At 35.7% G+C, this 21,825-nt stretch overlaps 1 protein-coding gene across 1 annotated transcript; it reads left to right on the top strand.

Annotated features, from left to right (window-relative positions):
- Nucleotides 1-521: 521 nt before the first annotated feature.
- Nucleotides 522-20,537, top strand: LOC120272510 (protein DETOXIFICATION 33-like). Its single transcript, XM_039279346.1, has 9 exons — nt 522-827; nt 18,300-18,841; nt 18,931-19,017; nt 19,118-19,174; nt 19,280-19,518; nt 19,619-19,737; nt 19,864-19,950; nt 20,236-20,305; nt 20,404-20,537. Exons 1-9 carry the CDS (start codon nt 522-524, stop codon nt 20,439-20,441), a joined length of 1,545 nt encoding a protein of 514 aa, XP_039135280.1. The 3' UTR covers nt 20,442-20,537.
- The last annotated feature ends 1,288 nt before the right edge of the window (nt 20,538-21,825 follow it).

Below are 21,825 nucleotides of genomic sequence, written 5' to 3'. Positions count from 1 at the left end.
TCAACATCCACACAACAATGTTTTATGTGCGTCAAGACATTGGTCCTTCCCATTGCTTGACCTTAGCTAAGAACCAAAAGAGTAGGTTCTAATATACGATTTTAACACCAAAAAGACCACAGGCTCCATTTAACAGTGCCATCATATCTGCAGGTCAGAAATAAAATATATTTTATTCAACATGTGAATCATAGGTCTTTATTTATGCTCAGCTTACAGTAAGAGGGTTAAATACTCCAAGATAGAAGGACTACCATAGACCACCCACGCATGCTTGATCACGTGGTCTCTACATCCAATTCATCTCTGCCCAAACTCTCATAGCAGCGTGTGCATGTGAGTTCAGTAAGAAAGAGGACCTTCTACCAAACAGAAATAAATAACTCGATATATATATCAGCATTATATATATATATATATATATATATAAAGGCCAATCTTTTGAGTGAGGCTATAAGAAAAGAAGAACATCAGTGTCCAAACCCTAAATAGTAGCAAATTCTGGGGGGGGTGGAGAGAGTATGAGTATGAAAGGGAGAGAGGTTGCCATGGATGAAGAGCATGAACACAGACAGACACCACTCTTTACTCCAAGAGAGCATGAAGGAGACTTAGAAGAAATTAGGAACTTCAAGCAACTTGCAAGGGAGACGTTAAAGGAAAAGAAGAATCTATGGCATCTTGCCGGACCGGCGATCTTCACATCACTGGCCCAGTATTCTCTTGGCGCAGTGACGCAAGTGTTTACTGGCCATCTCACCACCTTAGAGCTTGACGCTGTCTCTACCGAGAACATGGTCATTGCTGGCCTTGCCTTCGGTGTCATGGTATGCTCCTATCTTCTTTAATTACTTGCATTCATTATATATATATATATATATATATATATATTTGTGTGTGTATAAATATGCCTTAACCTCAGGCCATGAATTGAAGAGAATTAGATGTAACTGTGATTATAAGTTAATTTTATAGCGTCAGTCTTGAAATCAAACTAGCTAAACAAAATACTCTGTGCTTTTTATAAATAACTAGAGTATTTATGTGATCCAATATAGACAGTAGTGAGGATTACATGTTTGTTTGTTTGTTTTTTCCTTTTTTTATTTGCGACATAATTAGTGCTGCTATACAGAGAGGGTGGTGAATGTTTTAATGAGCTTGGGAGATGGGGAAGATGATGATTACCGTGAGAACTGTCCATATTTTACTGTGATGTATTGTGTGAACATCCATCGCATATATTAATTAATTAATTTAGGTTATGGGTTCTGGACATATTGTTGACATGGTTATTAGTTGATGTCCAAAAAGGGTAACAATTATTACAAAATTTGTTGTTGTATAGTAATTAGTAAAAGGTGGTGATATCTGTACTTTGATATCATAATATTAACTGTCCAAAAAGGAAATTGCTGATGTATATCATAATCAATATACATCAGCAATTCCCATCAGTGTAAATAATCTACTCTAGTATTGGAGAAAAGGAAAATTTTTAAATAAAATCAATTTAAACAAATTTAAAAAAATTTTAAATAATCGTTTTCCTTCTTTTTAAACTTCGAGTCGTTAACTTTAAAATGAAACCCACTCATACTTTGAGTTAATTATGGAGATAGGAGAAGAGCTTTAATCAAGGATCAGTTATGAAAGCAAACAAAATGGGTGGCATAGAGTTGGAGGTATTTTATGGTATCTTATGTAATATCTATAACATAATTATAAGTTTAATAAAAATAATTCCAGTGTTAATACTACTAGCCAGAGTCAATATAAACAAACCGTCCTAGTGATTATTGAATGTCATTGATTATCAAATTGGACAAAGTCTACAATAAATACAATTAGTCATTTATGGGATTAAATTGAATACCTTTGTAGCCAAAAACCCAATATATCTATATTAACTCAATATTTTTAATACCAGAAGGGGGAAAGAGCACAATTGTTTTTAATAGTAGAAGACAAATAACAAGGTACCGGTTTTAGACTGTTAGATGTATGCCAAAATGGGAGGGAGACACATGCAAGACCTACAAACATGGCATGCCTAATGAATTGAACTATTTAACTCTTCTGAGCTTATACTTGACTTTAGAAAACTATGAATATTTGTAGACAGCATCTGATTCATCTGACCCACTCTGATACTATATAATATTTATACACAAGTATGGGTCTGAATAAATAAATGCCTTGCAGTTAAATTAAGTAATGAATTTAATAACAACAGCTGCCACAATATATTGAAAGCTTTGTAAGACATGCCATCTGAATCTATCATAGAGAAGTAATTGTTTTTTAAATTTTGCATTTGAAATGATGCTTTAGTTTTGGTAGTGTCTTGTGTCTTGGATAAGGGAACACAAAGAACAGTCACTACAGTTAATATTATGCAATAGGTTATCCATTTTTCTGTATCTCCAAATTAAGTTATTAGGTAGTAGGTCGTTTTTTTTAAGGATATGATCATGTTATCCAACCAACCCACTCATTTTTGTCATTTTCTCGTTGGATGTGCCAGCCAGTCAAATAATGAGACTTAGCACATGATAAATTGACTTCTTAATTACAAGAACATGTTTTCTGGTGAATTATTTGTGGCCTTCTCTTAGATGTAGCTGACAAAACTAGATGTGTTTAACCATTATCACTCCTGCTAACAAACTCTAGAAGCTAAATATAATATATTTGATAATAAATTCAAGTGTTTTGGACTTCTCTCCCTTTTTCATTTGGGTTTGACAGTACTGGAAAGGTCAGTAATGTAATGAGAATTCTTCATGTTGCATCCTTTCTTCTTCTTGGTCTTCTTCTTCTTCTTCTTCTTCTTCTTCTATTTTTAGTTTTAGGGTTTAACCCTAGACATATTTATCAAAACATGATTTATTAGTTCATTTAACAACTTACCCAGCAACATCAACCAAAAAAGTTACAAATATAAATATATTATCTTTTCTGTCGCTTATTCGACATGATACTATTTAATTCACATCAGACTGTGACATCACAACTTCAGCATAATAATATATGTTGTTTTATAACCAAAGATCTAACTACTAATTTTTATAGTGTGGGCCCAATTTGATATCACAGAGGCTTTCACATCAACTAGGGAAGGATTAATAACGATATTCACAGAAAATATGATGATGTCTATATGAATTCCTTGATTAGCAAGAATAGGAAATTCTCTAATGCGTGCAATTAGAACTTGAAAAAAAAATATATATAGAATAAATCAAAAAACAAAAACACTAAAAAATGTAAGAAAAATAATGTCTTCGTTCTTAGTATTTGGTACGGGGAGGTTTACAGTTTTAAAAATACTGTCAACTACACAAAAGCAATAATTGAAAAAATAATGATTGTCTCAGAGCTAGATCATTATCAACCTTTATGAACCTTACCATGCTTTTCGATCGAAAGCAATAATTGGAAAGTAATGATTGTTTCCTAGATCATTATTTATAATTGCGAATGATAGACAAAGTATGAATGAAGAAATGAATGTGTGTTCATTAGAGTGAAACCAACCCATATAAATACAAGAAGAATGAATACATCAGTAAGTGTATACATATAAGTATATACTATAAGTACAAGTAATATATTACTCTAACACGCCTCCTCAAACTCACGGTGTGTCATAAACTGAGAGTTTGCCAACTAGAAACTGAAACCGAGAGATAGTATGGGCCTTAGTGAAAAGATCAGCAAGCTGCTGTGTAGAGGCAACATAAGGAAGAATAATACTGCCAGCAAGATAATGATGCCGAACAAAGTGAAGAGAGACCTCAAGATGCTTCGTTCGTTCATAAAATACAGGGTTGGCAGCAATTTTAATGGCACTCTGGTTGTCACAATATGTAGGAGTGGGGGCAGAGACAGTGACACCAAAGTCCATCAATATCTGTCACAACCAAAGAACTTCCTTAGCAGTAGAAGACATAGCACCATACTCAGCCTCAGCAGTAGAAAGAGCAACAGTAGATTATTTCTTGCTTTTCCAAGAGATAAGAGAATCTCTAAGAAAAATGCAGAAACCAGTAGTTGAATGTCTATCAGAAGCATCACCTGCTCAATCAGCGTCACAATAGGCGCGCAACTCAAGAGAAGACGTGGCAGAGAAAAGTAGAGAGCGAGATATAGTGCCACAAAGATAACGAAGAACTCGTAGAAGGGCTGCATAATGAGTAGACCGAGGAGCACTCCCAAATTGACTAAGAACACGAACAACATATGCAATATTGGGCCGAGTAATAGTCAGGTAGACAAGAGCACTAACAAGTACGCGATAATGAGTAGGATCAAACAAAATTTCACCATCAGAAGAGGAGAGTCGGTGATGTATCTCTATAGGGGTAGAGGCAGTGCGGAGATCAGTAATATCAGCTCGTCGAAAGATGTCAGATATGTATTTCTGTTGAGACACCAAGTAGCCTCGACGAGAATAAGCAACTTCAAGACCCAAAAAGTAACGAAGAGGACCAAGATCTTTCATTTAAAACTCAGTGTGTAACTGCTGTTTCAAGGAAAGAACAATATCAACATCATCACCAGTAATAACCATATCGTCAACATAAAGAAGAAAAATAGTGATGCCTCAAGGAGTCTGCTGAGTAAAGAGAGCATAATCATGAGAACTCTCTGTGAAACCAAGAGTAAGAACCACACTGCGAAACCGCTCAAACCAAGCACGAGGAGCATGTTTGAGCCCATAGATAGCTCGGTGAAGATGACAGACATGTTGAGAAGGATGAGAGAAACCAGGAGGAGGAGTCATATAAACATCCTCAGAGAGATCTCCATGTAAGAAGGCATTCGTCACATTTAACTAATGAAGTGGCCAACGACGAGCAGCAGAAATAGCGAAAAGAAGACGAACAGTAGTCAACTTGTCTACAGGAGCAAATATCTCCTCATAATCAATGCCATACTCCTAAGTAAAACTACGAGCAACAAGACGCGCTTTGTGGCGCTCAATACTACCATCGGCTCGGGTCTTAACTCGATAGACCCAGCGGCAACTGATAGGAGTAACACCAGATGGAAAAGAAACAAGATCCCATGTATGTATACGTTGAAGAGCATCAAGTTCCTCTGACATAGCTTGTTGCCACTTGGGATGTTTCACAGCCTCACGATAAGACTGTGGTTCAGAATGCAAGTGAATAGTAGCAAAAAAGGCTTGGAAATCAGTAGAGTAGGTGGATGAGAGAGAAAGGGCGTACCGAGCAGGCGGGCGGCAAGGAAGATCTGGGTAACGACGGGGAATAACAGGAGTATCTTCAGGAGAGGATGGGTCTGCTGAGAGAGGAGACGAATCACCAGAATGATCAATGCACTCAGAGGAAGGAGAGTGAGGAATAGAGGAAGTATATACGGAGACGTCTGGCAAAGGCACAGAATTGGCAGTGGTGGTGATGCTCGGAAGAAATATGGAGGGAAAAGAAGATGATGCAGTAACGGAAGACTGAAGAAAGGAAAGATTTGGGAAGGATGAAGAGAAATAAAGGGTATCTTCAAGAAAGATTACGTGACGGGGAATTCGAAGACGGTGAGAATAAGGATCATAATAGCGATAGCCTTTGTGTTGAGAGTTATATCCAAGAAAAATGCACATGGCTGAACTTGGAGGAAGTTTGTTTCTCTCGACAGTGGGTAAAAGAACAAAACAAGTGCAACCAAATGTGCGAAGGTGACCATAGGAAGGAGAAATGGAGTACAGACGTTCATAAGGTGTGAGACCATAGAGAGTGGAGGAAGGAGTGTGATTGATAAGATAGACAGATGTAAGAATAACTTCAGCCCAAAAAGATTGAGGGACAGAAGAGGCAAAAAGAAGTGCACGTGCAGTGTCAAGGATATGACGATGTTTGCGTTCAGCGACACCATTCTGAGCAGGTATATAAGGATAGGATTGCTGAGGAAGAGTACCATGAGTGGACAGTAATGTGCGAAACGATCTAGAGAGATATTCGCGAGCCCCATCGAGCGAAAAATCTTAATGCGTTTACCAAACTGAGTATATACCATTTGTGCAAATTGAGAGTAAATGGTAAAAACTTTTAATCTGGAACGCATTAAATAAAGCCAAATATAACGCGAGAAATCATCAATAAAAGATATGTAAGAGAAGAACCCACCAAGAGAGGAGATTGGTGCAGGACCCCAAACATCAGAATGAACTAGATCAAAAGTTGATTCAGAAATAGATTCTCGTGAAGAGAAAGGAAGATTAGTGGGTTTAGCGAGTTTACAACCCATATAAGGATGTAAAGGAAGGGAAGAAATAGAACCAGATTACCTGAACTCGTTAAGAGTTTCAGGCGAGAATTAGACAAGTGACCAAGGCGACTGTGCCATCGATCAAGAGAACATATAGAGGCAACAACGTCAGAAGATAGAGGAGCGGGAAGATGAAGAGAGTCTATGTAATAGAGGCCGCCAACTCTACGCCCGATCCCAATCCTCTGGCCTGTAAGATGGTCCTGCACTTTACAAATAGAAGAAGAAAAAGTAACTGTGAGACCATGATCAGTGAACTGACTAATAGAAAGAAGATTGAGAGCTACGCCAAGGACATGGTGGACATTAGGAATATCAAAAGAAGTGGACTAAAGATGACCACACTGCTAATAGGATGAAGGCTCCCATCAGCAGTACGAACATTAGAAAAGATATGAGGCGTAGTAATAGAGACTAGGCTGGAGGTATCGGCAGTCATATGATGAGTAGCACCAGAATCTAAAATCTAGGAGGAAGACATACCAGATGCAACAGACATAGTAGAGAAAGCGTTGGAGGGCAAAATGCGCTGTATAGCATGAATCTGTTCTGTAAGTTGAGCAACCTGAAAAAGAAGATCAGCAGAGGAAGGAGAATCTGAAGCTGAGATAGAAACAACATGAGGAGAGAAAGCAGGAGATCGAGGAGGGCGAGACTGTGGTGGCTATTGTTACTGACGTTGCTGAAGCTTCAGACATTGATTCTTCATATGACCGGGACTCTTGCAATAATGACAGATAACAGAAGACCGAGAAGTGGTTGATGAAGCAGGAGCTGGTGACACAGAAGTGCTAGAGGATACTTTAGTGGAACATGAAGAGGTCATAGCAAGAACTGTGTCTACAGGGAGAAGCCGTGGAGATAATGTGCTTAGACGAGTTTCTTCAGCAATCACACTACGACTGACATCGTCAAATGATAGAAGAGGGTCTCGATTAAGCAATTGGCTGCGAACATCCTCAAAATCAGGACGAAGACGCATCAGAAATTCGAAGGTGCGTTGTACTTGGCGAGACTGAGTGTGAGATTTGCAACATGTGCATGTTAGGCAAGTAGACTCCTCTAATGAATCAATCTGATGTCACAAGGACCATAAGTCATTGACATATTCTTTGACGGATCGCTCGCGTTGCTGAATGTGAGTAAGATCTTGCAAAATGGCATACTAACGAGCGAAGCTAGAATGCTCAAACATATGGCCTAAGTGTTTCCACATTGCATGAGCAGTGGGAAGATGTCCAATTTTCATACGAACATCAATCTCATAAGACTGACAAATAATGGTTATAGTTCGACGATCAGCAAGTGTCCAGGAAGCATGAGGGGTGGTCGGTTGGGGAGAGGTACTGTCGAAATGGCTAAACAAATCCATACCAAGTAATGCAATACGTATAGTAGTAAACCATTCACAATAGTTGGAACCATTTAATTTGACATCAATGGAAGATAGAAAATGTGGAGAAGATGATGCCATTTTTTTTTTGTTTTTGTTTTTGTTTTTGTTTTTGTTTTAAATATATATATGTAGATATGTAGATATGTACATATATATATATATATATATGAAGATATAGATATATAAATATATATATATATATATATATATATATAATAATAGATACTACTTTTTTTTAAGGGGAATCTGACTAAAGGAGACGGTCAAATGGCTTTGGGACTTGAGCTGGAAAAGTAAATTTTTTTTTTGTTTTTTTGTTTTTTTGTGTTTTTGTTTTTGTTTTTTTTTTTCGTTTTTTCTTATACATATATATATATAGGATAATATATAATATATAATGTGAGAGGAATAAAGCAAAGAATTAAAACAAGGAGAAAATGCCAAGGGCTTGGGAACTTGATATGCTGAAGTTGTGCCTAAAAAGATGGTGCATGTCTCTTGGTCGGCTACTATTGGGCGGCAACTCTTGGTCGGCTACTATTCATTGGTGAGAGCATGCATGACTTGTCATTAGGTTGGGAGTTGTTGTCAGGCGATCATCGGCAGCAGGCAGAGCTTGTACCGGTTGGGAGTTGCCTATAACTCAATGACGGTGGTTTGGTTCGGCAGTTCGGCGGAGCTAGCGTGACTAAGAAGACTAATCACAAGGACTTACCAAAGCGCAATAGAAAGCTAACAAAGCTTGACAGGACGATTGGCAATGGTTTGCTGCTCGTCGGAGCTACCGTGAAGAAGAAGGCTGACAACAAAGACTTGACAAAGCTCAATGGAGAGCTAACAAAACTAACAAAGCTTGACAGGGAGCAAACAAAGCTCGACGGGGAGCTAATGAAGACTAGACGCGAAAGAATTCCGGCAAGACAAAACTCATCAGAGAGTTAACAAAGACGCGGCGGAAGTCGGCCGGCATCTGATACCATGATAGACAAAGTATGAATGAAGAAATGAATGTGTGCTCATTAGAGTGAAACCAACCCATATAAATACAAGAAGACTGAATACATGAGTAAGTGTATACGTATAAGTATATAGTATAAGTACAAGTAATATGTTACTCTAACAGCGAACTATTGAATGGTTTCAAACTATTGAATTTATAAAATATAACTCATTATTCTAGCAAAATATATGTTAGCACTTATTAACCATTGAACTTCAACTAGAGCATGCAAAGAATAAACTACCACATTAATGACACAATATATTCTCTGTGAAACCAAACACCAAATTGTACCCTTGAGGATCCTAAACAAGTTGGCTAAACTTTGTATGTTTTAGATCTTCAGTCATATGTATTGTGATAGACTTCAAAAATAGAAATTTAGCTTTGCACTATAAATCTTTGACATATATGTAAACAGTAGATTTTAACGTCAATATCTAAAACTCTTTGATTATTTTAGTTCGTTACTCCAAAATTAGCTATTTAGATAGTTGATTTTTTTTCCTAAAGTGAGCGGCTAGGCCACTAACTTAAAAATAATAGTGATGTGCACAAATCTCGGCAAAGTAAGTTGGGGTGGGGCCATGCACACATAGGTGCTGAGGCCACCTACACATATAGGTACTGAGGCCACTTGCACACAACTACTACTCAGACTTTTAAAAATGTATTCTCACCCATAATTTAAATTTTTATTATTTATAAAATATTTTAACGAGGATCCAATTAACAATAGAACAACACGATGGTTATATAAATGGTTGAATTATGAGCATGATAATTCACCAATGTGGCATCACACAGGATTTAATTTTTTTTTTAAACCCTCAACATTTGACGTGTCAGATAGCCTCTATGCTACAAGAGCTATTGTTTCATTTAATTTTTTTTATTCTGTTTTTGAAGTTCTTGGCATAGCATAAAATGCATTTTAAAATATTTTTATTGAAAATAACAAGTATTTTCAAGACTTAAAAAAATATTCAATACTATACCATACAAACATGTATACAATAAATTATATGTCTTGTATGTCATACAATTGGGTGATAATCTAGTGGGAAATAGAAATCCCTCATAAATAGAAATATTATGAATGTTAGAAATAAATAAGTCTAAATTCTTTTATCTATCGTCCTGTAGAAGCAGTATGGATTCCTCAATAATTTTTGTACTTGTAGGCGGGAAGATATGCAAGTCGGTAGGGGAGAAAGATGAAAGGTGATAGATAATATGAGAGAAGTGCGTCTTCATTAGTTCAAAGCAACCCATATAAATATATAAGAGTGATATACATTTAGAGTATACACAATGTATGTATATAGATATTCTATCATTCTAACACGCCCCTTCAAACTAACGGTGGGTTATGAACTAAGAGGTTGGTAAGTAAAAATTGAAAATGAGAGATAGTATGAGCCTTTGTGAAAAAATCAACAAGCTGCTGTGAAATAGGGAATATAGAGCAGAAGAACACTTTCCAGCAAGGTAACAATGATGACCAAAGTAAAGAGCAACCTCAAGATGCTTGGTGTGCTCATGAAACACAGGGTTAGTGGCAATTTTAATAGCACTTTGGTTGTCACCATGGATAGAAGTAGGAGTGGAAATAAGGACACCAAGTTACATCAAAAACTGACGCAACCAAAGAACCTCTTTGGCAGTAGAAGTCATTGCGCCATACTTAGCTTTAGCAATAGAAAGAGTAACTGTATATTGTTTCTTACTTTTCCAAGAGATGAGTAAATCACTTAGGAAAATACAGAAACCAATAGTAGATTGCTGATCAATAAAATCACCTGCCCAATCAACATTAGAATAGGCACGAAGCTCAAGTGATGACATGGCCGAGAAAAAAGAGAGATCGAGTGATAGTGCCATGTAAGTAACATAGAACCCAGTAGAAATGCAGCATAATAAGTAGAGCAGGATGCACTAACAAACTAATTGAGAACACGAACAGCATACTCAATATCTGGGTGAGTGATGGTAAAATAAACAAGAATACCCACAAGTGCTTGATAACGAGTGGGATCAGGCAATAGCTCACCATCAAAAGATGAGAGTCGATAATGAAGATCAATAGGAGTAGACACAATGCAAAGGTCTGTGAGACATGCCGGATGAAGGATATCAGAAATATACTTCTACTGAGACACCAAGTAGCCACGACGAGAATAAGCGACCTCAAGACCTAGGAAGTAACGAAGAAGACCAAGATCTTTCATCTAAAACTCAGCGTTTAACCATAATTTCAGAGAAATAATAGTATTAGCATCATCAACAAAAATGATCATATCAGCGACATAAATAAGAAGAATAGTAAGACCACAAGGAGTCAATGAGTGAACAGAGCGTAATCATGAGAACTCTCAGTAAACCCAATATCAAGAATCACAATGTAAAAGCACTAAAACCATGGAAGAGGAGCTTGCTTGAGAACATAAATAGCCTGACAAAGATGACAGATATGCCAAGGAGGATGAAAGAGATAAGGAGGAGAAGTCATGTAAACATCCTCAAAAATATCCCCAGTTAAGAAAGCATTAGTCACATCTAACAAATGAAGTGGCTAATGACGAACGGCTGTAATAGCGAAAAGTAGATGAACAGTAATCAACTTGGCCATGAACAGCAAATATCTCCTCATAGTCAATGCCACACTATTGAGTGAAACCACGAGCAACAAGGCATGCCTTATGGCTCTCAATGCTTCCATCAGCTAAGGTCTTGACTCGGTAGATCCACCGACAGCTAATAGGAGAAACATCAGATAGAAGTGGAACAAGCTCCCATGTATGCATATGCTTAAGAGCATCAAGTTCCTCTGTCATATCCTGCTGCCATTAGGGATGCCTCATAGCCTCATGATAAGACTGCGGCTCAGAATAATAGTGAATAGTAGCAAGGAGGGCCTAGAAATCATAGGAGTAGGTTGAGGAAAGAGAAAGTGCATACCGGGCAGGAGGATGGCGAATGCGATTTAGGTAATGACAAGGACAATAGGAGCATCTTTAGGAGAGGGTGAGCCTGCTGGGAGAGGAGTCGAATCACCAAAAGCATCAATGCACTCAAAAGATAGAAAGGAGGAATAGAAGAAGTGTCAAAGGAGACAGAGAATTGGCAATGATGGGGGAACCATAAAGAACTATTGAAGGGAGAGGAGATAATATGTTAGAGGAAGATTGAAGAAATTAAAGATTTGCAGAAGGTGAAGAAAAATAAGGTGTGTCTTCAAGAAATGTAATGTGATGGGAAATATAAATACGGTGAGATAGAGGATCATAGCAACAATAGCCATTGTGTTCAGAGTTATATCTAGAAAATATACATGACTAAATGGGGAGATAGTTTAGTTTGCTCAATGGCTAGTAAAAGAACAAAACAAGTACAACTGAAGGTGCGAAGATGACCATAAGAGGGAGAATGAGAGTAAATACGCTCATAAAGAAATGGTGTCATGGGTAAAGAGTAACGTTCTAAAAGATGTAGAGAGATACTCAAGTGCCCCGTTAGAGTGAAAGAGTTTAATGCATTTGCCAAACTGAGTATATACCATTTGTGCAAATTGAGAATAAATGGCAAAAACCTCAGATTAAGAATGCATCAGGTAAAGCCAAATATACGCGAAAAATCATCAATAAAGCATACATAGTAGAAGAAACCACCAAAAGATGAGAGTGGGGAAGGACCCCAAACATCAGAGTGAATAAGATCAAAAGTATATTCTGAAAGAGATTCACATGATGAGAAGGGAAGAGCTGTATGTCTAGCTAGCTTACAACGCATACACCGATGTAAAGAAGAAAAAGAAAATGAAAAAGAATTAAGACTTCCTGAACTTGCTAAGAGTTTTAGGTGAGTACTAGATAAGTAACTGAGACGACTGTGGCAACGATCAAGAGAACACACAGAGGTGGCAATGTCAGAAGACTAAAGAGCAGGAAGATGAAGATAGTCTAAGTGATAAAGTCGTCCAACTCTATTCCCGGTCCCAATCCACTGGCTTGTAAGATAGTCCTTCACAGTACAAGCAAAAGAAGAAAAAATAACTGTAAGACCATGATCAGTGAACTGACTAACAGAGAGAAAGTTTAGAGCTAAGCCAAGAACATGATAGACATCAGAAATGTCAAAGAAAATGGACTGAAGACTATCACACTTCATGATAGGATGAAGGCTCCCATCAACAGTGCAAACACTAGAGAAAGAGTGAGGAGTAGAAATGGAAACTATGCTAGAGGAATCTGCAATCATATGATGAGTGGCATCAGAATCTAAAATTTAGGAGGAAGATATATCAAAAGCAACAGACATAACAGAGGAAGTATTGAAGTGCATAGCATGGTGTGGGAATGAATCTGCTCAGTAAACTGAGCAATCTAAGAGAGTAGATCAGTAGAGGAAGCAGAAGCTGAAACAAAAACGACATGAGGAAATGAAGAGAAGGTAGAAGAATGAGGAAAAAGGGCGAGATTGTGATTGCGACTACAGCTGCGGATGCTGCTGTTATTGGCGTTATTGAAGCTTAGGACACTAACTTTTTACATGTCCAGGACGCTTGTAGTAACGGCACATGATAGAAGATCCTGGAGAAGGGGGCAACAAAGCAGAAGTTGGTAGCAAAGAAGAGCTGGAAGATACCCAAGAGTAGCGTGGAGAGGTCACAGTGAAGACTGTATCAATAGAGAAAAGCCGGGGGAGAGTGCGCTTAGCCAAGGCTCCTCAGCAATGATACTGCGAACAACATCATCAAATGAAGGAAGAGGGTCAAGATTGGGCAATTAACTATGAATAGCCTCAAAGTTAGGATGGACACACATCAAGAACTCAAAAATACACTGTGTTTGGTGAGACTATGTGCGAATTTTGTAACATTTGCATGTCAAGTAGATAGACCCCTCCAAAAAATCAATCTACCTCTACAGAGAACACAACCTGGTGACATACTCCCGGACAGAGTACTCACATTGCTGTACGTGAGTAATATCCTACAAAATGGCATACTGTCAAGCAGAGCTGGAATGCTCAAACACATGACTCAAGAGTTCCCACATTGCATGAGCAGCAGGAAGATGTCCAATCTCCATACGAACATCGACCTCACAAGACTGACAAATAAGTGTCATGGTACGTGACTAGCGACAATCAATGATGAGTTGGGCTCCGAAGGTGGGGAAGAAATACCATCAACATGGTCAAGTAGCTCCAAACCAAGTAAGATAATACAAACAGTATTAAACCATTCTTTGTAATTAAAGCCATTGAGTTTGACGCCCACGAGAGCAAGGAAATTTGGAGAAAGTGAAGAGGTCATTTTTTTTAAATCTTTATCACTATTACAGAGAATATAATGATAACTTAATATTTGTCAATATTGCAGAGAATACAGAAATTATAACTTTAATCTCTATCATTGTTACAGAGAATATAATAATAATAACTTTATCTTTATCAATATTATAGAGAATAAAGTAATAATAACTTTAATCTTGTGATATAAGGTTTGGAGGGTTTGGCGGATCTGGTCGGATGAAAGAAATGGAGGTGACAATTGGATCCAGACGACGATGACACTGTAGACAGTGGCGATCGAGACCAGCGACACCAGCAAGTTAACGGAGACGATGAGGTTTAGGGCAAGAGATAGAGCCTCGCAGGAGCTTAGACAAGGGAAGAAGAGACAACAAGAGGGATGGAAAGTTACTAAAGCTTGGACAAGCGAAGAAGAAACAGTGAGAAAGACAGTGAAGTCGCCGGAGCTTGTACAAAGATTATAGGAGGGCATCTCCCGTCAACGGGGAGAAAGAGACAACAATCCGGAATAAGCAAAAAAGAGACGGCGAGAAAGTTAGTGAAGTCGCCGGAGCTTCTACAAAGGGGAGAAGAGGGCTTCTCTCGTCAACGGCGAAGAAGAGACGGTAATCCGGATTGAAGTCCGGCGGGGATGCGGTGAGGTCGACTGACCCTCTAATACCATGATAGATAATATGAGAGAAGTGTGCCTTCATTAGGGCAATGCAACCCATATAAATATACAATAGTGGTGTACATTTAGAGTATGTACATATAGGGTATACACAATGCATGTACATAAATATACTATCATTCTAACAAAAGGTATTATAGAAAACTAATGCGACTCAAAATGCTCTTTGTAAAATCATTTGAAGGTTGAAGAGGGAGCAAATTAACTATATATAAAGAATTCTATATATGGTCATGTTTTGCATTGTTGTGGTATGTTTAAAGATTAATAGGAGATAAAAATAAGCAGCAAATATAGAAGACCAGAGGATTTACATGGTTTGGTAAATTTGACCAACATCCATTGGCATAGAGAATATTCTTTTTCTTTGAGAACGGATACAAAAAGAATAATGCAATCCTAAAACCATATGTATAAATATACATATATATATATATCTATATATACATATAGCTTAAACCAAATTGGTTCGGATCTCTTCTAATTACATTGCTAAAAATGAGCCCGTCTACCGCGGGAAGCTTCACTTCCGCACCACCCAACAAGATCTGAAAATCCATTTCGGGTCAAGCTCCCAAATAACGGGTTAAGTCACTAATTGGGTTAAATCACAAAATGATTCGAGGCACATTATATAGACAAAATGATAATTAATGGTAATATGGTTGTATTGAACAAGGGTAACTGGCTTTTGCATCATAATTAAAGATAGGACTAAAACTATCATATAGTAAATAAAGTGAGGCCATTAGGGAGATGCTAAGATCAAATGTTTCGAGGGTATCATATCTAAAGACAGCTCAATGGAGACTATTTTGAGGGAGATATTTAAGCTTCGCATCTGAACATGGTAACAACAGCTTATTTCTTCACAAATCAAGATTAAAAAGTAGACCCATAAAACATTAAAATTGATCTTAAACATTGATTGTTAGGATAAATTACCCAATCAACTCACAGTACACTAAAAGGGATGAGTAAGAATATTCTTAACAGGAAGACCACAACTATATGTACCCTAAACACATATCACAGTACATGTTTTAAGACCTTGAAAATGGGAGATAGTAAAAGGGCATATGTAAAGTGACACATAGAGTTAATATAATGAGATAAATGATCTGGACAAATTATAGTTATATTATTGCAAGCCTAGCCAAAGAGCAAAACCATACTATATGTCAAAAGGGTATTACTCGTAGATGCCAAATGTTGATTGAGCCCAATTTATGTGAAGATGAAAGAAACAATTAACATTAGATAGGGATAAGAACCCAAGGTCGGCTCAAGGGTAAGGCTAATTAAGCAATTGCTTTAGGCCCCTAATATTTTTAAAGCCTCATATTTAAATTTTTTAATAATAATTTTAAAAATTCAAAATTTTGAAGGACTCTCAATAATTATTATTATATAAAAATATGTTAATCTAATATTTAGTCAATGTTATATAATCTTAACTAACTTTTAAAATTTAAAATCATATGATAAGATATTAAATATTTTATTTTAATACTTAATCAGTCTCATCTCATCTCTAATAATTAATGCAAAATTTTATTTTTATCCTCCGAAATTGTTTTTCATGCATTTGTTTCTCTCAAAGTAATATAATATTCATTATTTTATTATAAATTAGAGTTTTTGTAGTTTTTATATTGTTATTATTAGTTTTTTTATTTTTACTTGAGTTTTGTTCACAATTTTTAAATATATCCTTAGATCATGAGTTTAGTAGTATGTAAAAAAGATAAACAAACATATCAAATAGGTATTTATTAAAATAAAATCTAAATAAAAATTAATTTTTATTAAATAAATTAATGAATTTATTCTAAAATTTATTTTAAGGCCTCTAGTTACCTTAAGCCGCTTTGAAGAGACCACTATTAGAGTATTGTTGAACAACCAAAATAAAATGCAAACAATAACATATGAGTACTTTCAGAAGATCCAAAGCATACTTAGCTAAAGTAAAAATAATAAAAATAAATCATAAGGTTCTGTTCATGGCAATACCTAGAAAATAATGCAACTTACGTAGCTTCACGGAAAATTTTTCAAATAAGTGAGAAATGAGCATTGCTGAACACCATAGTCACTACTGGTAATAACCATATCATTACCAGAGGAACAAATAAATAATTTTAACACTTCTTAAAATTAATAAAAATGGGTTAGCGTAAGACTAGAACAAAAGCCATTTTGGAGAAGAAAATTGTTAAATTGTTGAAACCAAGCTTGAAGTGCTTGCTTCAAACTATTAAAAGCTTTCTTGACTCGACAAATATTAAAAAAGATACGAAGGCCGTCCACGTAACCTGGAGCTACTTTATATAAATTTTATCATGAAGATCACAATGTAAAATGCATTCTTGGCATTAAGTTAACCAAGAGACTGTAAGATGGTGATAATAATTGAAATGGTGGTTGCCATAATAATAGGACAAAAGGTTAAGGCCAAAGTTAAGGCGTATCACCTCCTTTTTCATGGTAGACAACCACTTAGAGTTCTGACCAGAGAAACTGGTAAGTATAACTTTTGTCAAGATGAAAACTAATGCAAACATGGCCCAGTGACTATTTAGTAATACCAAAAATAACACCTTGATAACTCATTTGCTGCAAAATAGACACCTCTTTGTTGATCAAATCATAGATGGAAAAGTCAAAAACAGTAAGGGTCATAGAAAAATGAAATTCATATTGGCTATGTTAAGCTAAAATAGACATTTAAAATGAATAAAAAAATTAAATACATTTAAATGACAGGGAGAGAGGCCTTTTCATAAAATTGGTTTAATATATAGTTTAGTTTAATAACATTTAATTTATTGTGGTAAGACTATATATGTAATAATCTCAATTTAATTTTGAGGTTCATGTATGAAGGAGATATTCTACAAAGGTACATATGCATAATTTTAGGTTTTCATAGATGTATGTATGTAACAAAGTCTACAAACTTTTTAGTCAAATTATTCTAAGGCACGTCTATGATTTTGTACAAAAAATTTGAGATTTTTTTAATTCTACCTAAATTAATAAAAAAAACATATTTGTATTATAAATCAAGAAAATAGAGCAATTATAAACTATAAAAAAGAATTAAATGCAATCCTACTTACAAACCTGGTAGAGAATATTTAAATATGGATTTTGACATAAGTTCATTTTGAGCAAAAATCATAAACACAATTTCAATTATTATTTTTAGAATAATTATCATTTCTATTTACAAATTTGAAAATCAACTAGATGTAATGTTGGCTCTCTTCTCTGAGCACAATTAATTCCAAAATAGAGCTACATCAATAAAATTAGCTTCTTTAACATAAAAAAACAGAATCGTAAACCTGTCTAATGTCTTTGTGCCTATTATTCAAATAAACTAACAATTATGTGATTTTCACAAAATTAGCATGCTCACAAAAATTTTAATTGGAGTTCGTAAGTTTTTCCAAGACAACTTAATCAATCTGGTCATACACAAATATGTATAACACTACTGTTTTCCGAACTAGAAGGTATTTTTAATCCACACCCCAAGTGAAAGCAATATTTGCTTAATTTAGATGCATAATTATTTGTTTCGTAATCACCTGTATATAAATTCACAGTTGGGCATGGGAAGTGCACTAGAAACATTATGTGGACAAGCATATGGAGCAAAGCAGCTACACATGTTAGGCGTTTACATGCAACGTTCATGGGTCATCCTCATCATAACCTCGCTCTTCTTGTTACCCATCTACTTTTTTGCAACTCCAATTCTTCGTTTCTTTGGCCAAGACAATGAGATTTCGTCACTGGCTGGCAAATTCTCACTCTACATGATCCCACAACTGTTTGCATACGCTCTCAACTTTCCCATCCAGAAGTTCTTGCAGGCTCAAAGCAAAGTCATGGTCATGGCTTTTGTGTCTGCTCTTGCTCTGCTGTTTCACATCTTTCTCAGTTGGCTATTGCTTGTGGTCTTCAAAGTTGGTTTGGTGGGGGCTGCTGTTTCTTTGAACTTAGCATGGGTGGTTGTGGTGCTTGGCCAGTTTGTGTATATTGCGATGGGCTACTGTCCTGGTGCTTGGAATGGCTTCAGTTTGGGAGCTTTCAGGGACCTTGTAGCTTTTGCCAGGCTCTCCATTGCCTCTGGGATCATGATGTGGTACGTTCTAGTTATCTACATGGTTTAATTTCTCTTTCAGAAAGCAAATTCTGCATTCTAACAAATGCTGCATGTGTTAATTGTTATAGCCTTGAAATGTGGTTTTATACAGTCCTTGTCGCCTTGGTAGGTCAGTTGCCTAATCCACAGGTAGCTGTAGCCGCCATGTCAATCTGGTAAGCTCACAGGATATATATAATATCATATTCCTTTTATTAAACCAGTTCCATTGGTATTTTTCCATGGTTAATTAACAATTGCTTTTTCGGGTGGTAGTATCAACTTGTTGGGGTGGCAGCTGATGGTGTTCTTTGGTTTCAACGCTGCAATCAGGTTAAGCTCTGAGCTTTTCACTTCCTTCCATCTCTATCAATGAAGAATTCTTATAATGTCTAAGAATTAATTACTTAAAATGTACTAAAAACTGTTATTCTCCAGTGTAAGGATATCTAATGAACTTGGAGCTGGAAGGCCAAGGGCAGCCAAGTTTTCCATAATCGTGGTTATTCTCTCTTCAGTAGTGATAGGCCTCATGTTCTTCATCACAGTATTGGTTCTGAGAGATGTGTATGGAATTCCATTCACTAATAGCCCTGAAGTTGTGCATGCTGTCTCTGATCTTGCTCTTGTCTTTGCTCTCAGTCTCCTTCTCAACAGTGTGCAACCAGTGTTAACAGGTAATTAAACTATAAATTGCATGCCTTGATTAATTAACAAGTATTAAAAATAGAGCTTATGAAAACTAATTCATTTAGATTTTTATGCCTGTATATGCAGGAGTGGCAGTAGGAGCTGGATGGCAGTGGTTGGTGGCTTATATTAATTTGGGATGTTATTATATGTTTGGCCTTCCGTTTGGGTTCTTATTGGCTGTGTACTTTGAGTTGGGAGTAAAGGTAAATATATATGCTCAGTAGCTAATTATGTATAAATAGTTTTTCTTTATAAGTATATTTTTTGAGCTGTTTAATCTCTTGTTGCTTTGCTAATTGAGATGATGATGTTTTAATTTGTATTTGCAGGGAATGTGGAGTGGAATGCTGGCAGGAGTTGGTTTACAAACATTGATTCTCATTGGTATCACATTGAGCACTAATTGGAAAAACGAGGTCTGGCACATCTCACCCTTGGTTTTATATATATATGATCCCCATCTCAAATGAAAGATTGGGAGTGAGTTCTAAAGTACATAGCGTATATCTACAAACATCTGAAGATTTAGTAGACATTAAATTCCAGTTTGATTTATCTGCATGCGCATGCATGTTTTATTATTTTTTTTATCAATTGTTTTGTAAACTCATATTGATGTGCCTTATTTTACATTCTTACTCACACAAGTACTGAGGATTTATTTTTATTGTTTAATCTTTTATTATTTTGCATTCTTGTAGGCTTTAGCAGCTGAATCAAGAATACAACTGTGGGGAGGATTTGTGGATGAACCGGCAAAAATCATTCAAGGTGACATAAAATGATCTATCATTAAACATAATGAAGGTTGATTAAAGTTCACTCTGTTTGATCAGTGAAGTAATTAACATGAGTTTTTTTTCTTGCAGCACAACTATTAATTCCACACGGAGAACAAAGTATTTGAAGCATGATCTCCTATTAGCATTCTTGAGTTATTTCAAAGGACCAAATGTTTCTCATGAAATATGAAATAAGTGAGGATGATAAAGGGCTTGTTTATTGCTCTCATTTTGGTAATCTGTTTTTAAATTTATTTTTTAACTTTAAAGAAAATAAAGAAATACAGTTATGATAAACAAATCAATTAACACTTTTTTTCATATATTTCATAATAAATATTACTTATCAATAAATCTTTGTAAAATATTATTATTTCAAATATAACAAAATAATAAACATATATATACTAGTTGATCTTTTGATTTAATCTAATATAAATTCCTCAATTTAATTTTTCTCTTTCTTTTTTTTTAAAAAATCGGTAACAACTAAGAAAACTAATTATTAAAATTAAAAACCACTAATAAAAGATGGTGATAAAACATAGGAGAATAAATCCTTGAAAAAAGAAGAGTGATGCACATAATATAAAAGGAATTCATGGGCAAGGTGAACACCCCTAAACTCAATAATGCTAGCCCAAAGACTTTAATTTCATTGTTGGAATTAAGTTGGACCTGGTTTTCCAAAGACTATCGAACACATACTATAATAAACCAAACTTTATTATAGTCTTAGAATATAATTGGAATGCCAATCAGCAGGCTTAAACCCATTTATAAAATCAATAACAATAGTAGCCACTACCAAAACAACGCTATTTGAGACACATTTTTGCGAGATAAAAAATCTAAAATATATCACATAATGTAATCTATAACATAATTTGCGATACAATAAAATATGTCGTAATTCAGTTGTTGCAATTTTTTGTGACACTTTCGAAAAATATGTCGCAATATTTGTGATGGGAAACGAAAACTTTGTAAATCTCATTGCAATTCATAGGTCTTTTGAATTAATTTGCAATTTAATTTGCAACGATATGCGACATTTGTTTTGCCACATATTTTGTGTGTCGCAAATTCTGTTGAACTTGTGTGAGACTTTATGCAACATTCTTGAAGACACATTTTGATTGTAGCAAAATATTTTGTGTTTCGCAAATTGTGTTGCAATTGTGTGGAACTTTTTATAACAAATCTTACTACACATTTTGATTATTGCAAATTGTGTCACAAATTATGTTGCAATTTGTGAGGCATTTTTTAAATTGTGTTGCAAATTGATTATTCATAAGAAACAAAACTGCGACACGGTTTGCAATTATTTGCAAGAATTTTTGAAACAATTTTTGAAACAGTTTTTATAAACCTGTTTTGAAGCCTAATTTAAAATTCTCAACAATAACTTTTATGATATTTTGCAAAATAAGTATTCCAATCTATAAGTATCTTGGACAACAATCTAGTACAAGATATAATACTCCAAACATCTAATAAGCAAAC

This window comes from Dioscorea cayenensis, chromosome 11 (assembly GCF_009730915.1).
Source record: "Dioscorea cayenensis subsp. rotundata cultivar TDr96_F1 chromosome 11, TDr96_F1_v2_PseudoChromosome.rev07_lg8_w22 25.fasta, whole genome shotgun sequence".
Classification (NCBI taxonomy): domain Eukaryota; kingdom Viridiplantae; phylum Streptophyta; class Magnoliopsida; order Dioscoreales; family Dioscoreaceae; genus Dioscorea; species Dioscorea cayenensis.
Note: the sequence above shows the minus strand (reverse complement) of the source record. Positions and strands in the feature narration are given on the sequence as shown.